At 38.2% G+C, this 22,765-nt stretch overlaps 1 protein-coding gene across 2 annotated transcripts in view; it reads right to left on the bottom strand.

Annotated features, from left to right (window-relative positions):
* The window catches only part of arhgef28a (Rho guanine nucleotide exchange factor (GEF) 28a), a 74,453-nt gene extending 53,058 nt beyond the window's left edge, over positions 1 to 21,395 (bottom strand). For both annotated transcript variants that reach the window (XM_066658516.1, XM_066658517.1), the window contains exons 1-7: positions 21,228 to 21,395; positions 12,556 to 12,607; positions 5,477 to 5,627; positions 4,703 to 5,203; positions 2,029 to 2,209; positions 1,548 to 1,722; positions 1,135 to 1,195 (exon numbers count right to left, since the gene is read on the bottom strand). In XM_066658516.1, the coding sequence (XP_066514613.1) occupies positions 1,135 to 1,195; positions 1,548 to 1,722; positions 2,029 to 2,209; positions 4,703 to 5,203; positions 5,477 to 5,627; positions 12,556 to 12,588 (1,102 nt within the window). In that variant the 5' untranslated portion in view covers positions 12,589 to 12,607; positions 21,228 to 21,395. The remainder of the gene's footprint in view (positions 1 to 1,134; positions 1,196 to 1,547; positions 1,723 to 2,028; positions 2,210 to 4,702; positions 5,204 to 5,476; positions 5,628 to 12,555; positions 12,608 to 21,227) is intronic.
* Between the last annotated feature and the right edge of the window lie 1,370 nt (positions 21,396 to 22,765).

Below are 22,765 nucleotides of genomic sequence, written 5' to 3'. Positions count from 1 at the left end.
AAGTGTTCTCCCCTTTTTTTTCATCATTAACAATATACAGTCATTCCCTCAGTCTATTCCAGCCCACCCAGAAAAGAATGCTCTGACACTGGACATGTTTGGGAAACCCGGATTCACTCGTCTCACAAAGGCTTTTCTGTGTGTGTGTGTGTGTGTGTGTGTGTGTGTATATAAAAATCCTCATCCTACACCCAACCAATGTCCTGCGTGAGCCAAATTCATCCAGTGTACCCAGACAACCCCAGCAGACTTAACTCAGAGTGACAGAAAAAAGGGTCCGAGTAGATGAGTACAAGAGGGAGCAGCAAAGAGGGGTCAAGAGGGGTGCAGCAAGAGAAACAGTGAGGAAGAACAGAAGGATAAAAGAGCAGGAAACAGGGAAAGTAAAACCGGGACACGGACTCTGAAAGCAAGCAAGCAAAGGAAGACAGACAGACAGTGTAACTACTAGGGCTTTCACTGCTGATTATATTAGTTATACATGATGTTATATTAGATACTATATCAGCATATCAGTACATACCAGCAAGCATTTGTTATGGCACTAGGTAAACATTGAAATCAAACGATAATAACAAGAGTTCTCTAATTAACAAACATGGTCTGTCTACAAGAATTTGGCTTTCCTACTCATGCTAAAGTAGTCCTTTACAGAAATGTTAGAGAAGTAAAATGTATGAAAAAACATTTTGCATCACATTTTCTCCAAGAATTCCAGATATCCAAAAGATGACAAGTGGTGTTTTGAGCACCCCAGCCAGAGAATTAGACCAGCAGGTATTTGCCGGCAATTCTCTACAAATGTTTGGGCCCTCATGGTCAAATTACATGCTCCATTTCTGCTGAACATGTCCCACATGCCGGTTATAAAACAAGACACACCTTGCCCTGTTTTAACCTACTAAATTAAATGTAATTTCAACTCTTGTACAACCAGAAAATGTTACTGTATTTTCACTCCCTCTTTTGATCCAATTCTACAGAAATAAGGTTTCCTGTCCAAATCTAAGCATGAAGTTTACTTAAAAAGTGTAAATGTAGAAACTCTGCTACATTGGAACACTTCGACTTTTAAAAGGTTAGTTTTAATATTCTAGATATTGCTAAAATAGCAGTTTGGCTCCATTAACTTACCCCCATGAGTCATGTCATCTGTCTGTCTATTCGTCTCTGCAGTCTCACTTGCCTCTTGCACCTACAACACAATATGCATCTTATTAGGTAAACAGCAGCCTCTGCCACCCCGCCCCCAACGTCAGATCACTGAGTATGTAATATATGTTTATATATTATACATAATGGGGGGAAAAAAAGACATAATATTTGTTCCAAAATGAGCCATGTCTTCTCATCATCTCAAACACTGAAGAAAAAACAAGGATACAGTACTTTTAAATCAAATAAGTATGTTTAAAATGCACCAAAAGCTACTCATGTATTAACAGCACCCCCTAGTGAAGCATCTTTAGGCTACTAAACGTGAGTGAATGAGTGAGTGTGTTTCAAGCCAGATCCTCAAGGTACAGAACAACGTGATGTATACTGACCTGTGTGTGTGTTTCCTTATCCCTTGACTTTTCTCTGTAGAGCTGTATGATGCTCTGTGTATCTACATAGGTGCTGTGTTTGATCGTGAGCATGAAGGAATTGGTCAAAGGGCAGAATCGGAGCAGGTGAGACTCATCAGTCCACACTTCAGACATCCACATTGGCCTTGACCCTCTGCAACGTGAAGGGCAGAACAGAGAAGAAGTTTTTTATTTCTAGTTCCTTAAAATAATTTGAAAATAAATAAATATTTAATAATGTGTGGATTACTAACTTTAAAAAGAATGTAAAAACAAAGGGTTAATTAAAGCTTTACACTTGGAAACACAACAGGCCTATTTATTATATCTAGGACATGGTTTAATTTGGACTAATATAATCAAAACTTTAAGCTCAGCATAGCTGTTACCCTGGGAATGAAAGTTCTCTAAATTAATATTTGCAAAATATAAGCTAACATGAAACATATATGAAACTCACATGGGTGATGAACATGCTTCTTCATCCTCTTTACTTTGGGTCAGTTCTACAGAACTGAGCTGTACCCTGTTGGGGAGTGCTGTCATTTTCTGATTCACAGACTTCTGAAGGTAAAAGTGTGTTATGTGACTTAGACCCAAATTTGTGGCTAAGTGGATAGGTGTTTTCCAGTTTCGGAGATCTGAAGGGAGTAAAACAGACATTTGTTTTAGCAGATACTAACATTCCTCAAATCTGTTTTTGAATGTAAGCCACAGGTATAAATTCAAAAGTTTTCACTTATAATATTTTTGATAAAACCAGACCTAACATCATATCTGAATTTGAATAAAACATGGAGTACCACAAGGCCATGATTTAGGGCCCTTTCTGTTCCTGTTTCACACTAATGCCATTTACAATGAATCTAGCTCTGGTCTGTTTATATGACAGAGAAAGTACTTAGGATCAGGGCAAGTTTAACAGTTGTGAGAAGTCCAGACAATGGCTCGGAGTTTGAGAAAATGGAGTCTGTAGGCTTTAGAGTCACTACTCACTATGTGAAACAGCGCTTGCAGCCAACAGATGACAGAATAATTTGTTAAGCAAATCTATTATGTAATTTATGGATCAACAGGAAAGAATTTAACAACAAATCTAGGCATGCAAAAATTGCGTAATATTGAATCTCTTAGTTCCAAGTGCTTATGGCAGGCATTATATTCTTGGGATCTCAAGTCTTCAATGAACCACACAGCAAAATAAGAGCTCAAATCTATTTATCCCTAGTTATTCAAGGCTCATTAATCATCGCAGAGACATTAGCAATGACTTTTACAGCACCTGCGCAAAGAATACAAAGAACACCTGAAAACCGGTTTGGTGGCTTTGTGAACTGAACACAAACACACACACCCCTACAGATTGGGTGGGTACAGTGCTGATGCTGCTCATATTGTCCCCTGTGGCAAAGGCTGCACAGTGTCATTTGTTTTGAAAAATAGTTAGTCAGTCTTAGAGGTTCAGGAAAAGCAGTGCTACTACAGCAACATCCCACAGGTGTTTACATGTATACTCTATTATTTTGACTGCACTCTTGCCTCTCTTTCATTTTTTGCCATAAGCTTATTTATTTATTTAGTTTAATTACTGAATTAATTGGCTGTTTCATTAACCACAAGTCAACACTTCCCTTTATGCAAAACTTCTTTATAAAAAAAATTAAATTAAAATTGTACTTTAACTTAGAATAATACTTTAACACGTGTTTTACACATTTTACCCACTTTTGAAATAATTTTTTATAAATCATTAGAATAGTCACGTTCAAAGTATTTTTACAGGTCAGTAGTAGGACTGAGTAGTTTTCTTAAATTTGTCATCAGAGCAACAGGGATTTTCAAAAAAAAGCTGTTGCTTCAGAAATATCCTCTAATGGATAGATATGGTCTAAGCCTGAAAACATAGCCTATTTCTTTCCACAAAACTGTACACAATGCTAGGGTTAAGCATACGCCCCTGCACACAGAATATAATCACTTAACATTCGGAAAACAGATATACTTTGATTTCCAGGGTCAAACAGAGGTAAAGTGGCAATTTCCCTGGGTGAGTCCCTTTCTCCAGTAGCCACAGTATTGTGGTCGTCACAAAAACAGTGGTAGTTCTTCAGCATGAATATCTCTGCCTCCCTCTCAGAAGTGAGAACCCTACGAAAAGTCTGACCATTAATCCAAGCTGACGCTTCACTGCACAGACAAATTAAAGAGACGAGCACTAATTCTGTCACACAATTTAGCGCTAACAATCACTGGCATTATGTAAGTGGTCCCATGTGAACTCTACAGCCACGACTACAGACATTCTTTAAATCCTTTCTCCCAGCACACTCTAAACCCATGAAGGAAAAACAGAGCAGAGTGTTTACTGAATGTAATTTCAGATAAAAGTCTAGGCACTATATTTAAATTACTTTATATTTTTCAGAATTATAACTATACTAATTCAAAGAGTTCAAAGAGAACAGCCAAATGATTCACACTTTAAGAAAGAAAGAGGAATGTCATGGTTTATTAACCAAAAAAGCAAAGAATTTAAGAAGTTTAGCAACTACCACTAGTTCGACTAAACTTCATTAACTTTACCTTCAGCAACACTTTCTACTGTGTCAAACTCATAAAATCATGGAATCCCATCCATGCCTGAATAAATAAAGGAAGCCATGCAATATTTACACATCACACTGCAAAGACAGCCTTGAGTGTGTACTCTTCAATCTACGAAAAATATACAATACAGACGGGGTATTTCATTAAGGGCTTTTTCACACCTGCACATTTTAGTCCAGTTAAGTCACACTCTGCTTTGTTTTCACCCTTGGTGTGCTTCGTTTGGGCAGGTGTGAAAGACGTAATCACACTCAGATGTGGATCAAAACAAACGTAGAGAAACCCTCAGGAGGAGGTGGTCTTGGTCTGGTCCCAAACGAAGTATAGTCCAGTTTGTTCCTGGTGAGATCAAAATCTGACCTCGATCTGAAGCAGGTTGGTGCTAAACGGTCAGGACTTTATCCACAACCAGCAAGCTAATTGGCTGTCGTTGCTGTGAACCATATTATGAAGTCCCATCCCCATTATATTAATGCTTTGATTTGATTTTAAAACAAACCAAAGACAGACAAGTGTGATCGTCTTACCTTGTGAAAATTGTCTCTCTTGGCTGGACCATTCAAGATAAGAGTGACTGTTCGCAAGTGCTTGTGTGATTTTCACGTCTACGGTACTGCACAGTTCAGATGTGCATTTGTGCTCAGGACCAAGCTCCCAGCATGCCGAGCTGTCATTTGGACTGTGACTGTCCTCGCCAGGTGGCCCCTCTTTGGGCTTATCTAGTCTTTGGTCAAATCCTAAAGTAACCTCTAGTAGCTCTTGGACGGAGGGCTCAGACTCAACCGTTATAGCTGAACTATTCTGCCAAGATTGGAAACTCTCTCCAAGGCAAACTTTCCTGCGGATATCCTGGTAAGTGCATGAGCTCAGGAGGTCAGGGTTGGACACAAGCAGATCGGCCACCTCCTGTATTTTATCCTGTTTGTATTCCAACGAGAGTTCCTCTGACCCGGACAGAAGGGTCACCTGGTTGCTGATGTCCTTCCAGCAATACACCTGCAGGGAGACCTTCTCTGGCACATTGTGACCTTGGAGAAAGACAAAACAAGAAACAAGGATCAACATTCATAATTAAACAGCGTAATATTAAAGATGTGGGCGAATGTAGTGATAAGAGTCTTGCACAAGGTTTCTTACTGGTGAAAATTGGTGTGTTTACCTTAACAATGAATAACACTCAGCCTTCTTTTACAATAACATTCTCATGAGGAAATACTCATGTATTCAAATCATAGCAGCTAGTCACAACTCGCAAACTGACCCTTAAACACGCTCACTGATAGATGATATGAAAGACTCACCAGGTACCGTAAAACTCAGTAAACAGCCTTCTTTCTTCTGAGCTGCGGTGATGTGGTGGAGAGATGAGCCTTTTAATATTACATAGTACTCTCCTGTGTTCTCCTGAACAGAGTGAGAATCCTGAAGCAGCACACAAGCTTCCACCTGACCCTACAAGTGTGTGCGAGAGAGAGAAAATCTAAATCAACAACATGTAATTTTAGTGACCATAACGTACCTTTTAGTACTGTACCTTTTTCTGAGAGTTCAGAATAGCTTAATCTATACTATTCTTGGTGTTTTATTTCTTCTTTTCTGTCAACAATAAGATTTCTGAACTCAGTTCAGAAACACGTCTCGTGACAGACAGTTTTTGTGGTTGATCTGTCCCAGAATTAATTGCGATATAAAATAACATTGTCATTTAATACCATTTTATTCCACTGACATACTGATAATATAACAGCTTAATAATACAATTACACCCCTTTACAAAGAAATATATGATTGGCAAAATATCTTTTTTTTTTTTTTAAACAAATTGACATAAAACTGGCTCCCACTCCAGGGTGTGTTCCCTTGTACCCAGTGATTCCAGATAGACTCCGGGCCTGCCGCAACCCTGAACTGGATAAGCGGTTACAGACAATGAATGAATGAATGGATTAGCTGACATAAAGTCTCTAGACGACGAGAGAAAGCCAGAGAACACGACAGAACAAGTCACTAAAATATTGGTGACATTCATTCTTGTGTAAACAAATATGCAAGTAAACACAATGCTGAGCAAACTTACTCAGGTAGTGTCCATATGGGGCACAATATGTCCATAACAATAATACAATAATTATAATGTAGTAATGATAGGTGGTTGTTGTGTTTACTTTGAAAACACACTTTGTAAGCAACAGATTCTAAAACAATTCATTTAAAGACATAAAAATGCCTTATATATGTGATTTAAAAAGCCTGTGGATAGTATAGAACACATGACCAAAACAAAACAAAAAAAATAGCTTCACTTTTGTCAAAATGGATATGTATGCAGCATACACGCTTAGACTGCAAAATATTTTTTGGCACAGATCCAGACCGGCTGGGTTTGTGTGCTTAAGGCTGCATTCTCATTAATACATATATTGGTGGAGTGCCATATACCAGTGTGGTCACATTCAGTTTCTTACATAAGAGGTTCTACAACCCTACAACCATAAATTGCTCCCTTATGATGTCTTCCCATGTTTGGCTAAAGTTTCAGAGGCCAACTTTTACTTAAACAAGTGTATCTGTACGTATTCTCTATCTACGTTTTGCTCTGCTTGCATTGAATGAATGCACAAATATAATAAGCACAGTCTTGTGGACAGGCCTAACACCTGTGCAGAACAGAACTACTTCATCCACACAGAAAAGAAGGGGAAGCCCTCCCCCTCTCATCAATGCAGGCATTTTACTTACACACACAAAGTGGAAAATAACCCCTAATGCAGACCCCTGATTTCATTTATTAGTGCCTGGATCAAAAGACACACCTTGTAAAAGCTGGTGGTGAACATTATTGCAGTCTAGGAGTGGCTTGGGCAAGACAGGGTTCTTTTCACTTTCCCCAGGTCCTACATGAAACCCTCTTTTGATTTTTTTTTTTTTAACTACTTCTCCTGCCGACTCCCTCACTTCCTGCCGAAGGGGCCCTTGTGTCATAATGGTGAATGGTGGGTAAAAAAGGGTAAAGAACCTTGTTAGGTATGAGAATGGATAAAAAGTGAGGGCTCTCCTCTTTCTGCAGCTCAGTGTTTCACATGGAGATGAATGACAAGCCTGGGATTCTCCTGAACTATCCCTTCTACTCGCTTTCATTTTTCACCCACCCTATTCATAACATTCCTCCATTCTTTAGCTCTTCTTCACTTTCCGGCACTTAGTATCAACACTGTTTCAGTCAGTCATATGCACTCTTCAAAATACCATGGTCTTCTTTTTCTAGACATCCTGCTTTAAAATGCCCCAGTTTAAATTTCTGAAAAGTTTAAGTACACAGAGACAACAGACATGCTTATTTTAAAAGCATATTTGCATTTCTAAAAAGGTGTGGTCCAGACTTTAACTATTCAAATGTTTTAGTAACCTGTGCCATGATACATGTGACCCATTCTGATCTCATTTCAAGAACATAACGTTGAAATACAATTTAGAAAATGGCTGCTGTTATTTACATCAGCTACAGCAAAGAAATGTGAAATAAATTAAGGGTTCCATGGTCTGCTTATATATCCCATAATTCGGCTTTATGTTTAGTTTGGACTCTTACAGGGTAAAATAAAAATATCATTGCTTTATCGAAATTATTTCTGCGACATTATCACTACAAAATATGGCTATTGTGACAGGCTTAATCCTAAAGCTTATTAGACACTAAGAAATCCATATAATGTAAAGGTTTCCCCATAGGAAACTCATTGAAGGTACTCCTGAAGGTAATATAAAAGACTGGAGAGGATTTACCAAGAAACAGCCAAGGAGCACTCACAAATGTTCAAAAGGTATTTACACAGTGACCACACCACTTGTCAACATTATACTGGCACCCCATCAAGCAAGTACCACTTCTATGTACATTGGAAAAGCATTCAAGGAAAACAACGGTTTTGAACACACTTTTTCCAAGGTAGAGAGAACAATATTTAATCTCCAAAACTGATACTGATGTTAAGACCTAGCTTTAAATATAGACCATTATGTTCAAACTACCTCTGGGCAATCTAAGACCAAACATAATAAAGTAATAATACTAAGGAATGATGAGTGATGGACTGGTGCCCTGTCCAGGGTGTGTCCTTGCCTTGTACCTTATGGCTTGGTAGGTTCTGGACCCACCACGACCCTGCTAGAATCCAAATTGCATTAAATTATGAGTTTAATTTATATATTTTCTGAAAATAGTATGACTGCTTTTACATCAGGATGGACTGTTTAAATATATTTAGCATTTATGCCTCTCTGTTTCATGTTGAGAATACAAATGAATTGATTTTCCAAAATGGATTTCATGTCTTCTTTCCAAAGAAAAACAAGGCACATGACTAAGCAGCTTGAGCTCAAGGTAAAGTGAAAGCAGAGAAAGAACAAATGCTGCCTTCGAGAGCCAAATTAAATCTTTGAGATTGTAGAGCCTGGGCATAATCTTCTTAAGAATCTGAAACAGAGCTGCCATCAATGTCTCTTATTAGAGATAATCGCTCATTAAATTTTCTTTGATCACAGTGCACCTTAGGAAAGAGTTTTTCTAAGAAATCACACAGACTGGCTGATACTTTAGAAGTGGCTTTAGTGATACGAGGCTAAATGTACAGTTCTAGTTATAAAGTACAGTTTAGATCATCCTACATTAGTAACAGAAGTTTATGGACATTAATATAATTCTTCTCAATATATATAATTTTTTTTTTGAGGATCGAACCACATTCAGGCAGAAGAGCATTAATGAGCCTATCCAACTCATACCAGATATATTGACCGTAGTTCCATCACTCCAGAAGGTCTTAGATCTTGGGCTTTGAAGTACATTTATGGTTGCAGCTATAAACAAATATTACAAAAACATCTCATATATTTAATGTTCTTCAGGGGGGGCACTGACAAATGTTCTACATATTAACAGCAGGAATATTACGCTGATAACCTGCAAATATGACTCACTACATTGATTGATTACTGGGAAGATAGAGGGTTATCTCACATTAAAATAGACTTTGTACCAGCTCGCATTCCTACATCAGGCAAATAATGGATGGTTCAAATAAAACGGATGAAATGAAAAATTCCAAAGCAATCAGACATCTCTATCGTTCTCAGAGGCTTTCAAAACTTAAAGGTTCTGGATGCTTTGAATTCTTATCTCTCTGCACATGCAAATCCATTTGCCTTTATCACGACTAATGTTTAACACTTCCTGCGTACACAGTCAAACAAAGAGACATTTACACAGTGCCTTAATGGGCAAGAGATTGACAAAGGCAGATTACAACTGGTCCCTTTCCATTTCTTTCTGGATAAACAGTGCTAAAATTGTACACATTTGCTCACTTCTTCCAGTCCAGCTCTACTTTGGTGTGACTAGTGAGGGCTCACTGTCAATGGCTGGGAGTCAATGGCTGCATCCGAAATGGCATACTTCCATACAAGTTAGTATGCAAATCTAGTATGCAATGAGACAGAGTGTGTCCGAATACGTAGTACGTATCAGGTAGTATGTGAAATGTTCCCGAATTAGGTTGGGAGAGATTTGCTAATATGCTCCCTCAGCACAATTAGCAGAGTCTGACATATACCATAATTCATATGGAGCAGAGTACCAGGGAGTAATGTTGGACACACTGAAGCAGACTGTTTACAAGTTTAAGTGAAACAAACAGTCTATACTAGTATTCCTCAGGAAATAAAAACTGAGGTAACATTTATTTACAAAGTTTATCACAACGATAAGAAACAAAGCTCACCTCAAAGTGGCATTTGGACAAACAAACTGTATATCACATTAAATGTGGTTAAGAATATGGTCATAAATATTCCTGAGTGACGTGTGCTTTAGCGTCAGCTCCATCGAGAGAGTCTAAAACATGTAAATAATAGTTTCATGTTTATCATGTTTTTCTCCCCCCTTAAACTTGCCTGTCACCAAACCCACTGAGCTACCGACCCAGAGAGATCGAAGCTAGCTCCTGGAAATTCATTCATTCATTTATTTATTTATTCATTCATTTTTTGTAATTGCTAATCCAGTTCAGGGTCACATTGGGTCGGGGCAAGGCGGGAACACACCCTGAAGGGGGTGCTAGTCCTTCGCAGGGTGACACACATTTACTCATAATGCAAGAAATATATATACATTTTTTTTAATAAACAAACTAATAAATAAATGGTTTTATGTCTGTCTTCGCTCTAAATTAGCGTAATGGTTAACGCACAACTGAAAATTGATTCTATAGGAACTGTTAGAAATAATCTCATGGCTATTTTACAGGCCTTTATTATTATAGTATTATCTACATACAGACGTTTATAAAAAACAAATAATAATAATAATCTAATTTATTGCATGCAGTAAATGGTAAAATGTATCAAACCCAGAAATATCAAGTTGACAAACTCTAGTATAAAAAAAATCATTCAGTTTATATCAATGTTAAGCCTCTCAGTTGTAATCATAATTTTGCGCATCATTTTCCCTAAGATATATATCAAGTTATGCTGCCTACCGCACATGGTGTCACATGACGTCTGGCCAACAGTCTACAACTGTAATAAGTTAAGCTATTCAGCACTCATTAAACTAGGAGGCAAAACTAAACAATACATAAAATTAGAAGGCACATTTCAAAAGACAAACTCTTCACTTCTGCGAACAAGTGTTGTATAACATTTTCATGGCAAGAAACATACAGAGAAAGGAGGAGGACATTCTTGACCTACTGAAAACTCAAGGACACCTGAAAGCATTTAACGCAGAATAGATTGGCCATTTTTCACACTGACGTTCACACACACACACTTTCACAAACAAAGTCCCTTTGGCTCCAGTGAATGAGGCCATTTGTCTATTGAGCCATGAGCTGGGAGTTGACATTATGGGAGTCTGCTATAAACCCTAAACATATCCAGTTGCAATAACACATTCTTCCACACAGACTACAAGAACCACCAACACACCTTGCGCTCTGCAGTTCTTTCGCACTGTGGCCATGGAGCTGGAGAGAAGCTCTCTTGTTCAGCTTTAAAGGAGCATTTTCAGCACCAAACAAACAGCAAAAAATATTTATGGAAGTGATCATTGTTTTTAAAAGTGTAGCTCACATGAGATGAAAAACCAACATGCTCAGAAGATGCTGAATTAAATATTATGTGCTCCAGAGAGCGGGTCTCCCACACGGAGGCGGCCATGTTAGATTTAGTACACGATCTCAGATACATCCCAAATGCCACTAGGCTCCAATATAATGGCTGTTCCATAACATGAAAAAGAATGATTGAAATAATGACTGAGTGTGCCTCAGTGTGTGTAATACAATGACTGACCATACAACGTGGGGGTGAAGGGCATAAATCAATACGTAATGCTATCCTTTTGGTCAGTTATTTAACCTGTAGTAAGTCTAACCACACTAAACAGAGCAAAACTATGAGTTCTGACAGGGTCTGAGGGCAGCATAAAATATCAAGGTAATTCAGTATTAGAATAATATTCATATTAAAATGTCCAACTGGTTTCCCTAAATGTGGCTTAAATAATCTAAATTAAACATGTGAGACATGCTTTGGTCCAAATACCACAAGGATCAAGCAACACCGCAGTATTCTCCTCCTGTCTGAGCAACAGTACAACAGCTCTTTTTTATTTTCACTGTTTTTGCTGTTTTCCAGAGTGTGTTTAAAGCTAGTTTAAAGTTGGGTTCAAATTAATGGTTTAATCAGTTTAACAGTAAACATACATGTGCGCACATTCATGTCCAGCTGCAATAAGTCTGCTGCCAAATGACGCAGGAAAATCAGACTGGGAAAGGTGTTATAAGTCCACCCAGTAGGCTACACCAACTTTGCTGACAGCTTCTGAACTTTTCACTTCTCCAAAGGAAAGAAATGGCATTGGAGAACACCAACTTCCTTTGAGCTTTTCCCTTTTTTCCCTCCACAGAATTGTCTTGAAAATTCTGTCATATGACATTGATGACATTTAAACTTTAGCAAAAAGTTCCTTTTCTGTAGCTAACATCTTTTTTATAACAAAATCATTTGGATGGAATGTTAGCTACAGACCCTCACAGTGTGTCGGGCAAACAAACCAACACAGACACACACAGGTAAAAGCCTCAAATAAATGAGTGCTGCCATTTGGCAAGCAGACGAAATGAAAGGACAGGTCCAAGGGGAAGAAAGAAAGAAAAGACTAAACAGGATAGAATTTCACATTACAAACAGAGAGGGAGAGTGAGAGAGAGCAGAAACATATAGAAAATCTAAAAATAAATATTTGTAAACAAATTAAAGTGAAAGAAAAAGGGAGTGATGACTGGAAACGTGATGCTTTGTTCTCTCTGATACTCACATAAAGTGGTACCTCTTCTCTGTTCAGCTCCATCAGATGATTATATCCTCATCTGAAAGACAACACACTCAGGTTAGTTAGAAAGATCAACTAAGAACGTAGGCAGTAAAAAGTGTTCTGTTAGCTGGATGTATTTGAAAGTATGATTCTTAAAATTTGGCTGAAGATCACACAGAAATGGCCATTAGGAGAGTGAGCTCTGACATTAAACAGAAAGATATTAAGATTTTAAGCCTTCAAAATTACTCCATTACAATATATATAATCAATAAAAATGATAAAAGCAGTGTCAATCAAGTCCTGTTATTCTACTGTAAGAGGGAACAGTACATTTAACAAATTCATCACACTGCAAACAGTCAAACGTCCATTTTGGGTTTTTTTTTTTTTAAACAAACAAGACCTCCCAAAATATATAGAGAGACAATACTGTTCAGGCAAATGAATCTACAGGGGGAAAAACAGCCTTATTTAAACATGGCCTAGGCCACATACACAAAGCACAGCCACATGCAGCAAAGATGGAGGCTGGTTTGGAAAACACAGAGGACAAATGTCTATTCACTAAAAACAAAACGTGACATTCAAGTGGGCACAGAGAGAGAGAGAGAGAGAGAGAGAGAGAGAGAGAGAATGCAAATAGTACACAAAAGAACAAAAAGGCCACAGCAGAGAGCAGGCTTTTAATTTGTAATAGGCTCGCAGCAAAGATTCACAAAGATTCACAAAACATGTTTTGTCTAGTTTAAGCCTGGTCCTAGACAAAAAAAATGCATTTGCAATTAAGAATCTAATACAGCACTCCAACTTTCCTCTCTCTCAATATTATTTGCTGACTCACAGGGTCATCTGGCATTGCCTCTAATTAGGTCAAATCCCCAGCGTGGAGAAAAAAATTTCTGTCAGGCAGCAAAGCAGGCTGCAACCGAAATGGTTGCCAAAACAAACATAAAATGCAGTTACGAGAATTAGTTTTAATCTTGCAAGTGGCAGTTTGAAAATTAAAATATGACTGGTATGATGTAAGAGTGTGTGTGGCTAATTCACTCTGCATCTAATGTAATCGATGATTGTTAACCATCATGGTGATATGACAATAACACAGCATTATTCTTTACATTCTCACAAAAATAGAAAATAAATAAAAATGTATACATAAAATCTGTTACAATGAACTAAATACACCAGGAAACTAGCAGTGGTTATTTAAAAAACTACATTAAAAATATTATAATGACATAACATATTCTAATTTGCTTTTTATTCTGTAATTTATATATTTAAAAAAACTATTTATAAAATACAAAAAAAAACTAATAAATTAACCATTCCAATAGCATAATGTACCAGCTTCTAGTGCAAGTGCACTTGTTGTTTTACAGGCTTTAATACATGTGATTCCATCTTGTGATTGAATTCTGTTGTTTTCTCTTTAAAGTCACAAGAAAAGTTGGTTTGGCAATACTACTGGTCTCAACAGTATTTTGCTAGTCAAATAAGCAAGGCTAGTTCAAGCTTTGGCATTGAAAACATGTCTTTCCCATTGACTACAATCTTTAAGCTGAAACATTTGCTGAAGAGTCACCAAAATTCAATATATTCACAGGAAAAATAAATAAAATAAATTATATGCCTTAAAAGCTTCATGTTTTGGCTGCAGCTGCCATAAATTGTAAGTTATGTTACTATGTGAGATCAAAGTGTCTTTGGTGGTTCCTAAACATGCACAGGTATGGAAGTGAGTGAATGAGTGAGCTATGAGCCAGGTCCATGAGATGCTTCACGTCTAATAAAAATCTCAAGCTTACAAATCATGGAGGTGCTATTAGAAAACAGTACAAGGAGGTAAACAGCTAAGAACTGGTTTCTAGAAGGAAATGGTAAGCATTCTGTCTCCCTCACTGTAGCCAAAAGACTGGATTCGTGGGTCTGGGACAAGTGGTGCCAATCTGGCACCTGTAACTATACACAATCATTCACATGATCATCCACCCGTCTTTGCTGCTCATCCGTAGTTTCCTCATGAGAACTACTCAGTAAAGTCTACTACAAGTATCCAGTGCAGTTGTTGCTGATATAACTAATACTGCTGGCATCAGAACAGTGCCTCATTATTACTGCATGACAATGAAGTCAGATAAAATAAACACTAAAGCTTAAGGAAATATCACTTATAATCTTACAATTCGCCAGTGAGCTGCAACAATGTCAAGAAAATCATTTTACTTAAACTCCACTTAAGCTGACCTGGCACATAATGAAATGTGTGTTGTGGTTTTCGCTCAAAGATATAGAGATATACATATAGATTTAAGAGATTAACAGACACGTAATCCAGGGGGAGTAACTTAGACTGTCAGATTTTCTCACAGTTCTGAGGGTAAACAATACAAAAGGCCAATGGCACACAAACACACACACACGCTCAGCTGGACGGCCTTAGTGATTTAGGATGTTGTTATCAGAGTTTTTATGATGTACTTACCATGAAGCCAACACTACATTCCTCTTTCAAAATAAAAACCAGGCACATCCTGGGATTTTCCATCTAACAGCCCAATTTCCATTTTTTCTTTCGCCTCTAGTCAATGGCTGTTGAGAGATGGGAGAGATAGGAGAGCTGTGTTCTCCCTGTGTCGGTGTGGGTTTCCTGTACATGCTCCAGTTTCCTCCCACAGGCGGACTGTCGCAATAAGCGCAATATTGTAATACCACGCCATTGACCAGGCAATCACAACTGTGATGTATATGTTTTCCACTTTATTTTCAAGGTTTTTAATGCCTGTATCATGTTGAATAAATGCATGTTATTAGTGTCTGAACTGCTGCTGAATGGTTGAATGTCTTTGTTTTCTAAAAAATAAAAACAATGGCAGTAAACCATTGCAACTTCAACCAAATGAAAAGGGCAGGCCAGTCAATTTAGACAAGACAGTATACAAAACCAGTGCCAGAAAGTTCGCTGTGAAACAGGGAACTACATCATATTTGAAATCTCATAGCTACTCATCATCCAGCTATCAAACCCCAATCAACTCAACTTGCAAGTTGTGTAGCAGCCTCAAAAAGAAGAACTCAGGTCGGTTTCAGCCGACAAATAGAAGTATAACACTAGAGTCAGAATAAAGTAATACTGCATATCATAGTATGAAGTCCCAATAAATCACAGCACAGGATAATCTTTAATCACGGCAGTTCTAGTTGCTAGGTCACTTTGCTGTGCGAAACTGCTCCCAGATGTCAGTTTGTGGGCGACTAGGTCAGAGTGTGATGCCCAGTGATGGATGGGCACCCTGTCCAGGGGGTTCTCCTGCCACAGCCCTGATGAGGATGAAGCCATTTCAAAAGGTAAATACTTTCATTCATCTTTTATTACCACTTCATTCAGTTCAAAGTCAGTGTTCAGAGCCTGACTCTAATCGCAAGGCAGGTACACAATGGTCCACCATCACAGGGCATCACACACTCAAATCTATGGACATTTTTGCATTGCCAATCCACATACCAGCATGTGGTTTTGGCTGAAGGGAGGAAACCAGAGCAGCCAGAGGAAAGAAATGCATTTACAGTTGCTCCACATCATTCCATTTATTTCCTGTAAAGTATATATACACACAAGTTGTGCATCCACAGTTGTAAAAATGTACAGTACTGGGCAAAAAAGGCACCCAGGGCTGGACGCTATGGCCAAAATTTATATCATAATATATTTTTTTAATTTTGGTTGGTATGATATAATTCCAATATAGATATGAACAAAAAAAAAGCCACAGAAAAACAAGGAACATGACATCACTATCAAACAAACTGCTTGGTTTTGTCAATATCAATACTTATAAACTCATTTTAAAATCGAGTGCAATGAGCTGATGGCAGCATGCTGTAATGGATGTCAGTCCATAACTGAAGCTCTTAATAATGCAAACTGAAATAATAAAAGTGTGTTTAACAATCCAATCACCATTATTATACACTAGGTTTTTGTCTGACCCCAATTATTATTTAAAATAATGCATCTTGTCAATAAGCATGACGCTTGTATAAAAATTACACATATTTACAATAAAAAAAAAACATAAATAAAGCAAAAATATTTTTTTCCAAAAACTGTAGATGTGTTGTGAGTGAGTAGAACAAAGTTTGTTTCCAGGTGTTCTCTTTGATCATATGAATACACATTGGCTGGTGGATTGGAGTGTGTGTTACCCTGCGAAGAACTAGGACACACCCCAGGGTGTGTTCCCAGTTTGCACCCAGTGATTCCGGGTAAGCTTCGGACCCACCACGACCCTGAACTGCATAAGCGGTTTCAGACTATGAATGAATGAATGTATGAATCAATGAATAAATGTCACATATTGTTTTTTTTGGTTTGTTTTTTTACTGCTCAGACATACAGCTTTTTAAATTTCATATTCTCAGGTGCCAAAAACTTTTGCCCAGTACTGAATATCTGCTGCATCTGTAACATGAGTCAATTATCTCACAATTACGGTAACCATTTTCACTATCTGCCCATTGGATTTCCCTGGGGAAATTTTCCCAGGGAAATTACTATGCTTGGTATAACATGGTCATTCTAATCACTATAAGAGTAACAAAAAAAAGAGAGAGGGAGAGAGACAGAAAACAAGAAGAGGGAGGGGGAGAAAGGGGAAAGCCTAGCACTAAGAGAGGCAAACAGAGTAATCCATACCGACTTCTCTTCAGGAAACTGACCTGACTTTGGCCAGACTCTCAAATTCCACATCCTCTTACACAACGGCACAGTCCTTTATCAGAAGACAGAGAAACTGACCAGACACTCTTCCTGTGTTATGCTACACAAATAGTTCCTGCTCTAATTTAAATATAGCACTAAAGAAGCTGGGTGGCATGAGTGGCACATCAGGCCCTGTCCCTGACACAAGGCTCAAGGGTACTGAGTTCACACCCTGCCTCAGGTCACTGTACGTTGGGAGTTGTGTTCTCCCATTGTCTGTGTGGGTTTCCTCCAGGTGCTCTGGTGTGAAACTGCCCATGATTGTGAACGTGTGAATGACTGAGTGATCGTTTGATGCCCTGTGATGGACTTTTCCTGCCATGCACCAAATAAATCCATATAGGCTCTGGACCCACCACGACACTGATAAGGATGAAGTCATTACAGATGATGAGTGGATTCATGAATTAAATATAAAAGCTTACAAGTATTACATCATAAACATTACAATTACAGTCATGACCTTACCGCGGGAGTGCCCAATATTGCTAGAATATTAAAACCATGTGTTTTGGGGCCTGAGTCATCTACCAGAACCCTCCACTGGCACACCTGCCTCAGCGTAATCTGAGCATAGCTGCAGTCCTGCAGAGTGATGGGGTGAAACCCTAAGCTGGGTGGACAAAGCCTGCTTGGGGAGTATAAATATCAACTTCAAATGAAGTGTTAATGTAAGAGGCTGGACTGGAAAATATATGCTCTTTCTCTAGTCTTCTTTGTGGGTGTTTTGCCACATGTCTGGCAGAGGTGGGTACGTAAATCCATACTCAAAATAATGACTATAGGAAAAGTACCCCCCACCACCCCTGCTTGGAAAAGAAACATAAAAGTTGAAGTAAACATAAAAGTAGCAGCTAAGCTACAACTTAAGTAATAAAAAATATATCTAATTATAGAATACATAAAATTATATTTTGGTGTAAAAATCAGATCCAGTAAAAAGCAGTCAAACAACAGAACACAGCTTACAAATTACCAAAAATAAATAAATAAATAAACTTCCAAATGTTACATAGTGCAGTTTCTGCAATGCTGAGCCCAGAGTAGCAAAAACAGGAGCTCTATTCTCCCTATTAGAGGTCAGTGAACCATCAGAATTGTTTTGAAGCTGTACAGTAAAAATACTACCTAGTGTTCCTTTAAGTCATTACCTTCTCAGCAAGAGACTCATTGGCTAAATACTGACTAAAGTACTTCATCGTTATCAGAGGCAGTGATAATGTTAGGTTGTTAATTTCATATCAAGGGATATATTGAGATGTGTCACACGCAGATTCATAATTTTATCAGCAGTTCAGGGAAACAGAAGTGAGGTCTGGTACTAAGAGCTCTTTCAGAGATTACACTTCCACTGCATCACAGCTCAATTCTGGAGGCTTTATACCGCTCAAGTCCATTTTTTACGCATTAAGTGTGGCAAAACTAATTTGTAACAAAGAGATAAACACACCACATTTCTGCACTTCCTTGGTCCTGGACCTTTTCTTATATATGGGATACAGCAATGTCACAAGGAAGGAGGAAGTGAAATCTCTCCTGATAATCAGGGCACAGTGCCCTGTGTTTTGCCCTCGTCTCCTTCTCTGACGCGCTCTGCTTACTCTGCAACACGTAACTGACCTTAAAGGACCAATCTGTCACTTTTTCCATCATAACAGTTGACAGATCAAACAGCTTTGCTGTCCCTGAATGAACCAAATTATACTCCACAGAGTGTGTTCCCCACATGGGGCAGCCATTTTCCAAACAGGTTTATTGCAGAATCTGTGGCAAATTTAATTTCAGAACAAGTTTTCAAAGTCTTGGACTGGGTTAGTATAAATATTAATTTAATACTATGTATAAGTGCAATTATACGTTATTTATTAAATGTATTTAGAAACACTTGGAGGAACACTAGGGAAGCTTTGGATGATCGGAGGGTGACTTCCTACCTAGGCCAATCTCATTTCATACCAGAGCAACCAGGCTATGATCACATTCTACCAGAGATAGCATCAGAAATAATCCTTTTTCTTAATATCACTCACATCAAAGTGAGATTTGCCAGACGGACAGGGAGTCCAAGTGTGCTGAGCTTCAGAGAAAATCCTCTTACACTCATCAAAAGAATATCATCAGGTGCTGCCATTGTGAGAGCAGACACACACACAGTTATGAATGAATTTTGAGGCTCAAATAATCTGTAGTACTATTAGATAATAGCTAAGAATAAAATCTAGGCGATATTTCTCTTGGGGGCTTTTAAGATAACATCATTGCCCTGTTGAAATTCCCATTTAAACAAGTGTGATTGAAAAGTTTCAAAGCATGAGACTGGCATTAATACCCATTCAAGATAGAAAAAAGTTTACTTTAACTAGAATTGCTCCTTGCTCACCTGCCTCTTGCTATAGTTCAACATCTCAGCTTTAAACACACTCCGAACATGGAGGTACACACTACTGTACACTCATTATAACTCAATAATTATTCACTTATACTGATATTTGCTTCTCTTTCTTATATGCTGCTCTTGGTTTGTTTTCCGGTGTTGTTAACCAGAGGACAATGGGCATCTCATGATTTCTTCCACTTATTTAGAGAGTTTTTCCTGAGACCGTCGAGATCAGCGATGCTCACACAGGAATAGGACCCGGAATTCCATAAAGCTGCTTTGTGACATCTGAAAATAGCACACTGCAAATAAAATGTAATTTAATTTATTTGACTAAACTTAATTATGCCATGTAAAAATGACACAGAAACAGGCTCTAAATTCTGGGCCTTTGATACAGTTTGCAGCCATCGATTTATAATTCACTGACCACCAAGTGTCATACCTAGCTGTATTTACAAAATCAAGGACACGGGATTCACGGGGTTCATGTCTGAAACCGCTTATTTTTACATTTGAATAGATGAGTATTTGCTCTGCAAATTTTGTTTGCACCCTTTCACCTTTTCCTTCATTGCTAAGTACCCCCACAGAGCTGAAGATCTGGCTGGTGGCTGAAGTGAGTGTGTTGCGCTGGTCGGAGAAACTCAATAATGTAGACTTGTCTAATAGAGTAGACCGTGAGTGGACAGTGTTTAAAACTCTAGGAGCACTGCTGTGTCTGATCCACTCTTACCAGCACAACTCATATCAGTGTGACTGTACTGCTGAGAATGATCCACCAGAATAATACCTGCTCCCTGATGATCACGTGGGGGTCCTGACCACTGAAAAAACAAGGAAGGGGGCTAACAAATGTATACAGAGCAACAGAAGGACTACATTCTGTGATTGCAAAGCTACAAATTCCACGTGCATGGCTGATAAAATGGACAATGAAACAAGGAGGCAGGTCAGAAAATATTTTAAAATGCATATTGGAAATACATGTAGATACAATATTGTCTGGTTGTTTTGAAAGTTTGACACTGTAAATTGCAGCTGGAGCTTCAAATGGTGCAAGAACGTTAAATACAACATAAAATAGAGATGTTTCACAGCCAGAATTTAGCAACAATATGGACACTAATGGGTTGAAGTAACGTTAGCCTGCTACTCCCACCTTCCAAACGTTAATGGAGCTCCACTTCAGGTAAACACATGAAAATACAGACTTCTGAATTGACTTTGGAATTTTTTTTAAAAAAAATCTACAACTGAGTTATTTAATGTTTTAAAACTTTACAACCAGAGAAGACAAAGGTAAATTGAAGGACCAGTTCCCATGACTAGCTGCCACTTGTTAACCACTAAATTTGAATGACGCTTTTGTAGTTTATGAAGGAGCTTCTACAGCACACAAACACTACTTGGAACAAATTTCATTTGGACATTTGGACATTTTCTCCGTCAATTAAAAGCCTAACCGCGTAGTGAGCACCTGAACACAGGAGAAAGACGGAACAGCAAGAAAGAGAAATTCGTTTTGTCTACCTGAAGCCATACGCCGGGAAACTTTAAAAACCTCCACCATAAAAGCTGAAAACAATCCAATTTGAGTGAAAGAACCAAGTCCGTTGTTTGAAGAACGTTGTGAAAAGCAGACAATAACCGAATATTCTACTCCCACATGCGGCCACGGTCTTCCAACTTGCCCAGTGCTCTCTTGTATGGATGTGAAACTGTTGCCGCTTCACAGCGTCTAATGATGGGAAGATTTGACTCAATATGCTGAACCGACTCTTTTGAACTTACCGCTTCAATGATTGCAGCCCTAGCTCGAACGAGTAATTGATTCACAAGTCGAGTGATTTTTAATTCATGGTTCAATTTTTCTAGTCGATGCATAAAGCAGGGAATTGGAACACTCCTTTAATATTGCCCAACTCATGTTTCTCTCAGAATCAAATGTGGATTTGCAGTTTCTGTTTTAAACTAATGAATCTCATGTAAATAAAATGCCCCATATATCCATGGTTTCACAAAGTGAACTGCACAAATCTATGCATTTAAAGATGTATGTCTGAATATATTCTTATATTACTACAACTTCCTTTCCTTTTCTTTCCCTTGACTTCTGGGGTCCACCTGTTTGGGCGTACATACCAAAATCAAAATCGACGGTACAGCTCGAATCAGTTGAACTTTGAATCTTTTGGATGGAATCGTTTAAAATAATCGGCTCAAATGAACGAGTCTCCAGTCAAGCCTCTTCGTTTCGGTGACACCGGCAGGGATAGTCCCGCCCTCAGCAACGACCAACAACAAACACCACACCAGAGTCACGTGGTTAAAGACCTGCTATCGCTTCAGAATTAGTTTTAAACTGTTCCTTCACCGTCAACTGTGACATGTGTACATATTTTAATTCAACTGAAGGGCTGAAAGGGCAGTTTCACAGGTTTTACGAAATTTCAACATAATTCATTCTTTGTCATGTTGTCAGTAATTGAGATTGAGAATCAGACTCCTTTACAGTGGTGGTGATATGAACCATGAGTCCACAGGGGGCTTCTGGGTTACAAAAAAACATTTCAGAAGTTATACACGTACTAGGTCTGTGTCTGAATAGGTGTAGATAAAACTGCTACATATGAGGTCAAATATATGTCATTATGTGTGCAGCAAGAGTAAGATATCTGTATTTAATCTAAAATGTCTAAAACATATATAGAATTAAAATAAAAATAAGAATCAGAATCATTGTTGTTAGCATAACATATTTATGTAAAAAACAGGAATTAGCATACTCAGAGTAATTTTTCTCTCTCGGTGATTTCAACATATATAGTAAAAACAGAAGGCATCCCAAAATAACTGAAATTCTAGTTAAAAGCGCTGCCTTAACATAATACACATACAACATTTCTTGTATTCCAGTACAAAAATAATTGAGGCATTAGGTCTGATCTAAGGCAGCACAAGTATAACCCACCAAATCAAATCTAATCTAAACTCGTGGTCTTACTTCCATAAATCATCACAAATTAGGTCAACTACAGAGACTTTTGTGTCACTTAATGGCACCCAGG

Source organism: Hoplias malabaricus, chromosome 2, assembly GCF_029633855.1.
Source record: "Hoplias malabaricus isolate fHopMal1 chromosome 2, fHopMal1.hap1, whole genome shotgun sequence".
In the NCBI taxonomy this organism is placed as follows: Eukaryota; Metazoa; Chordata; class Actinopteri; order Characiformes; family Erythrinidae; genus Hoplias; species Hoplias malabaricus.
Note: the sequence above shows the minus strand (reverse complement) of the source record. Positions and strands in the feature narration are given on the sequence as shown.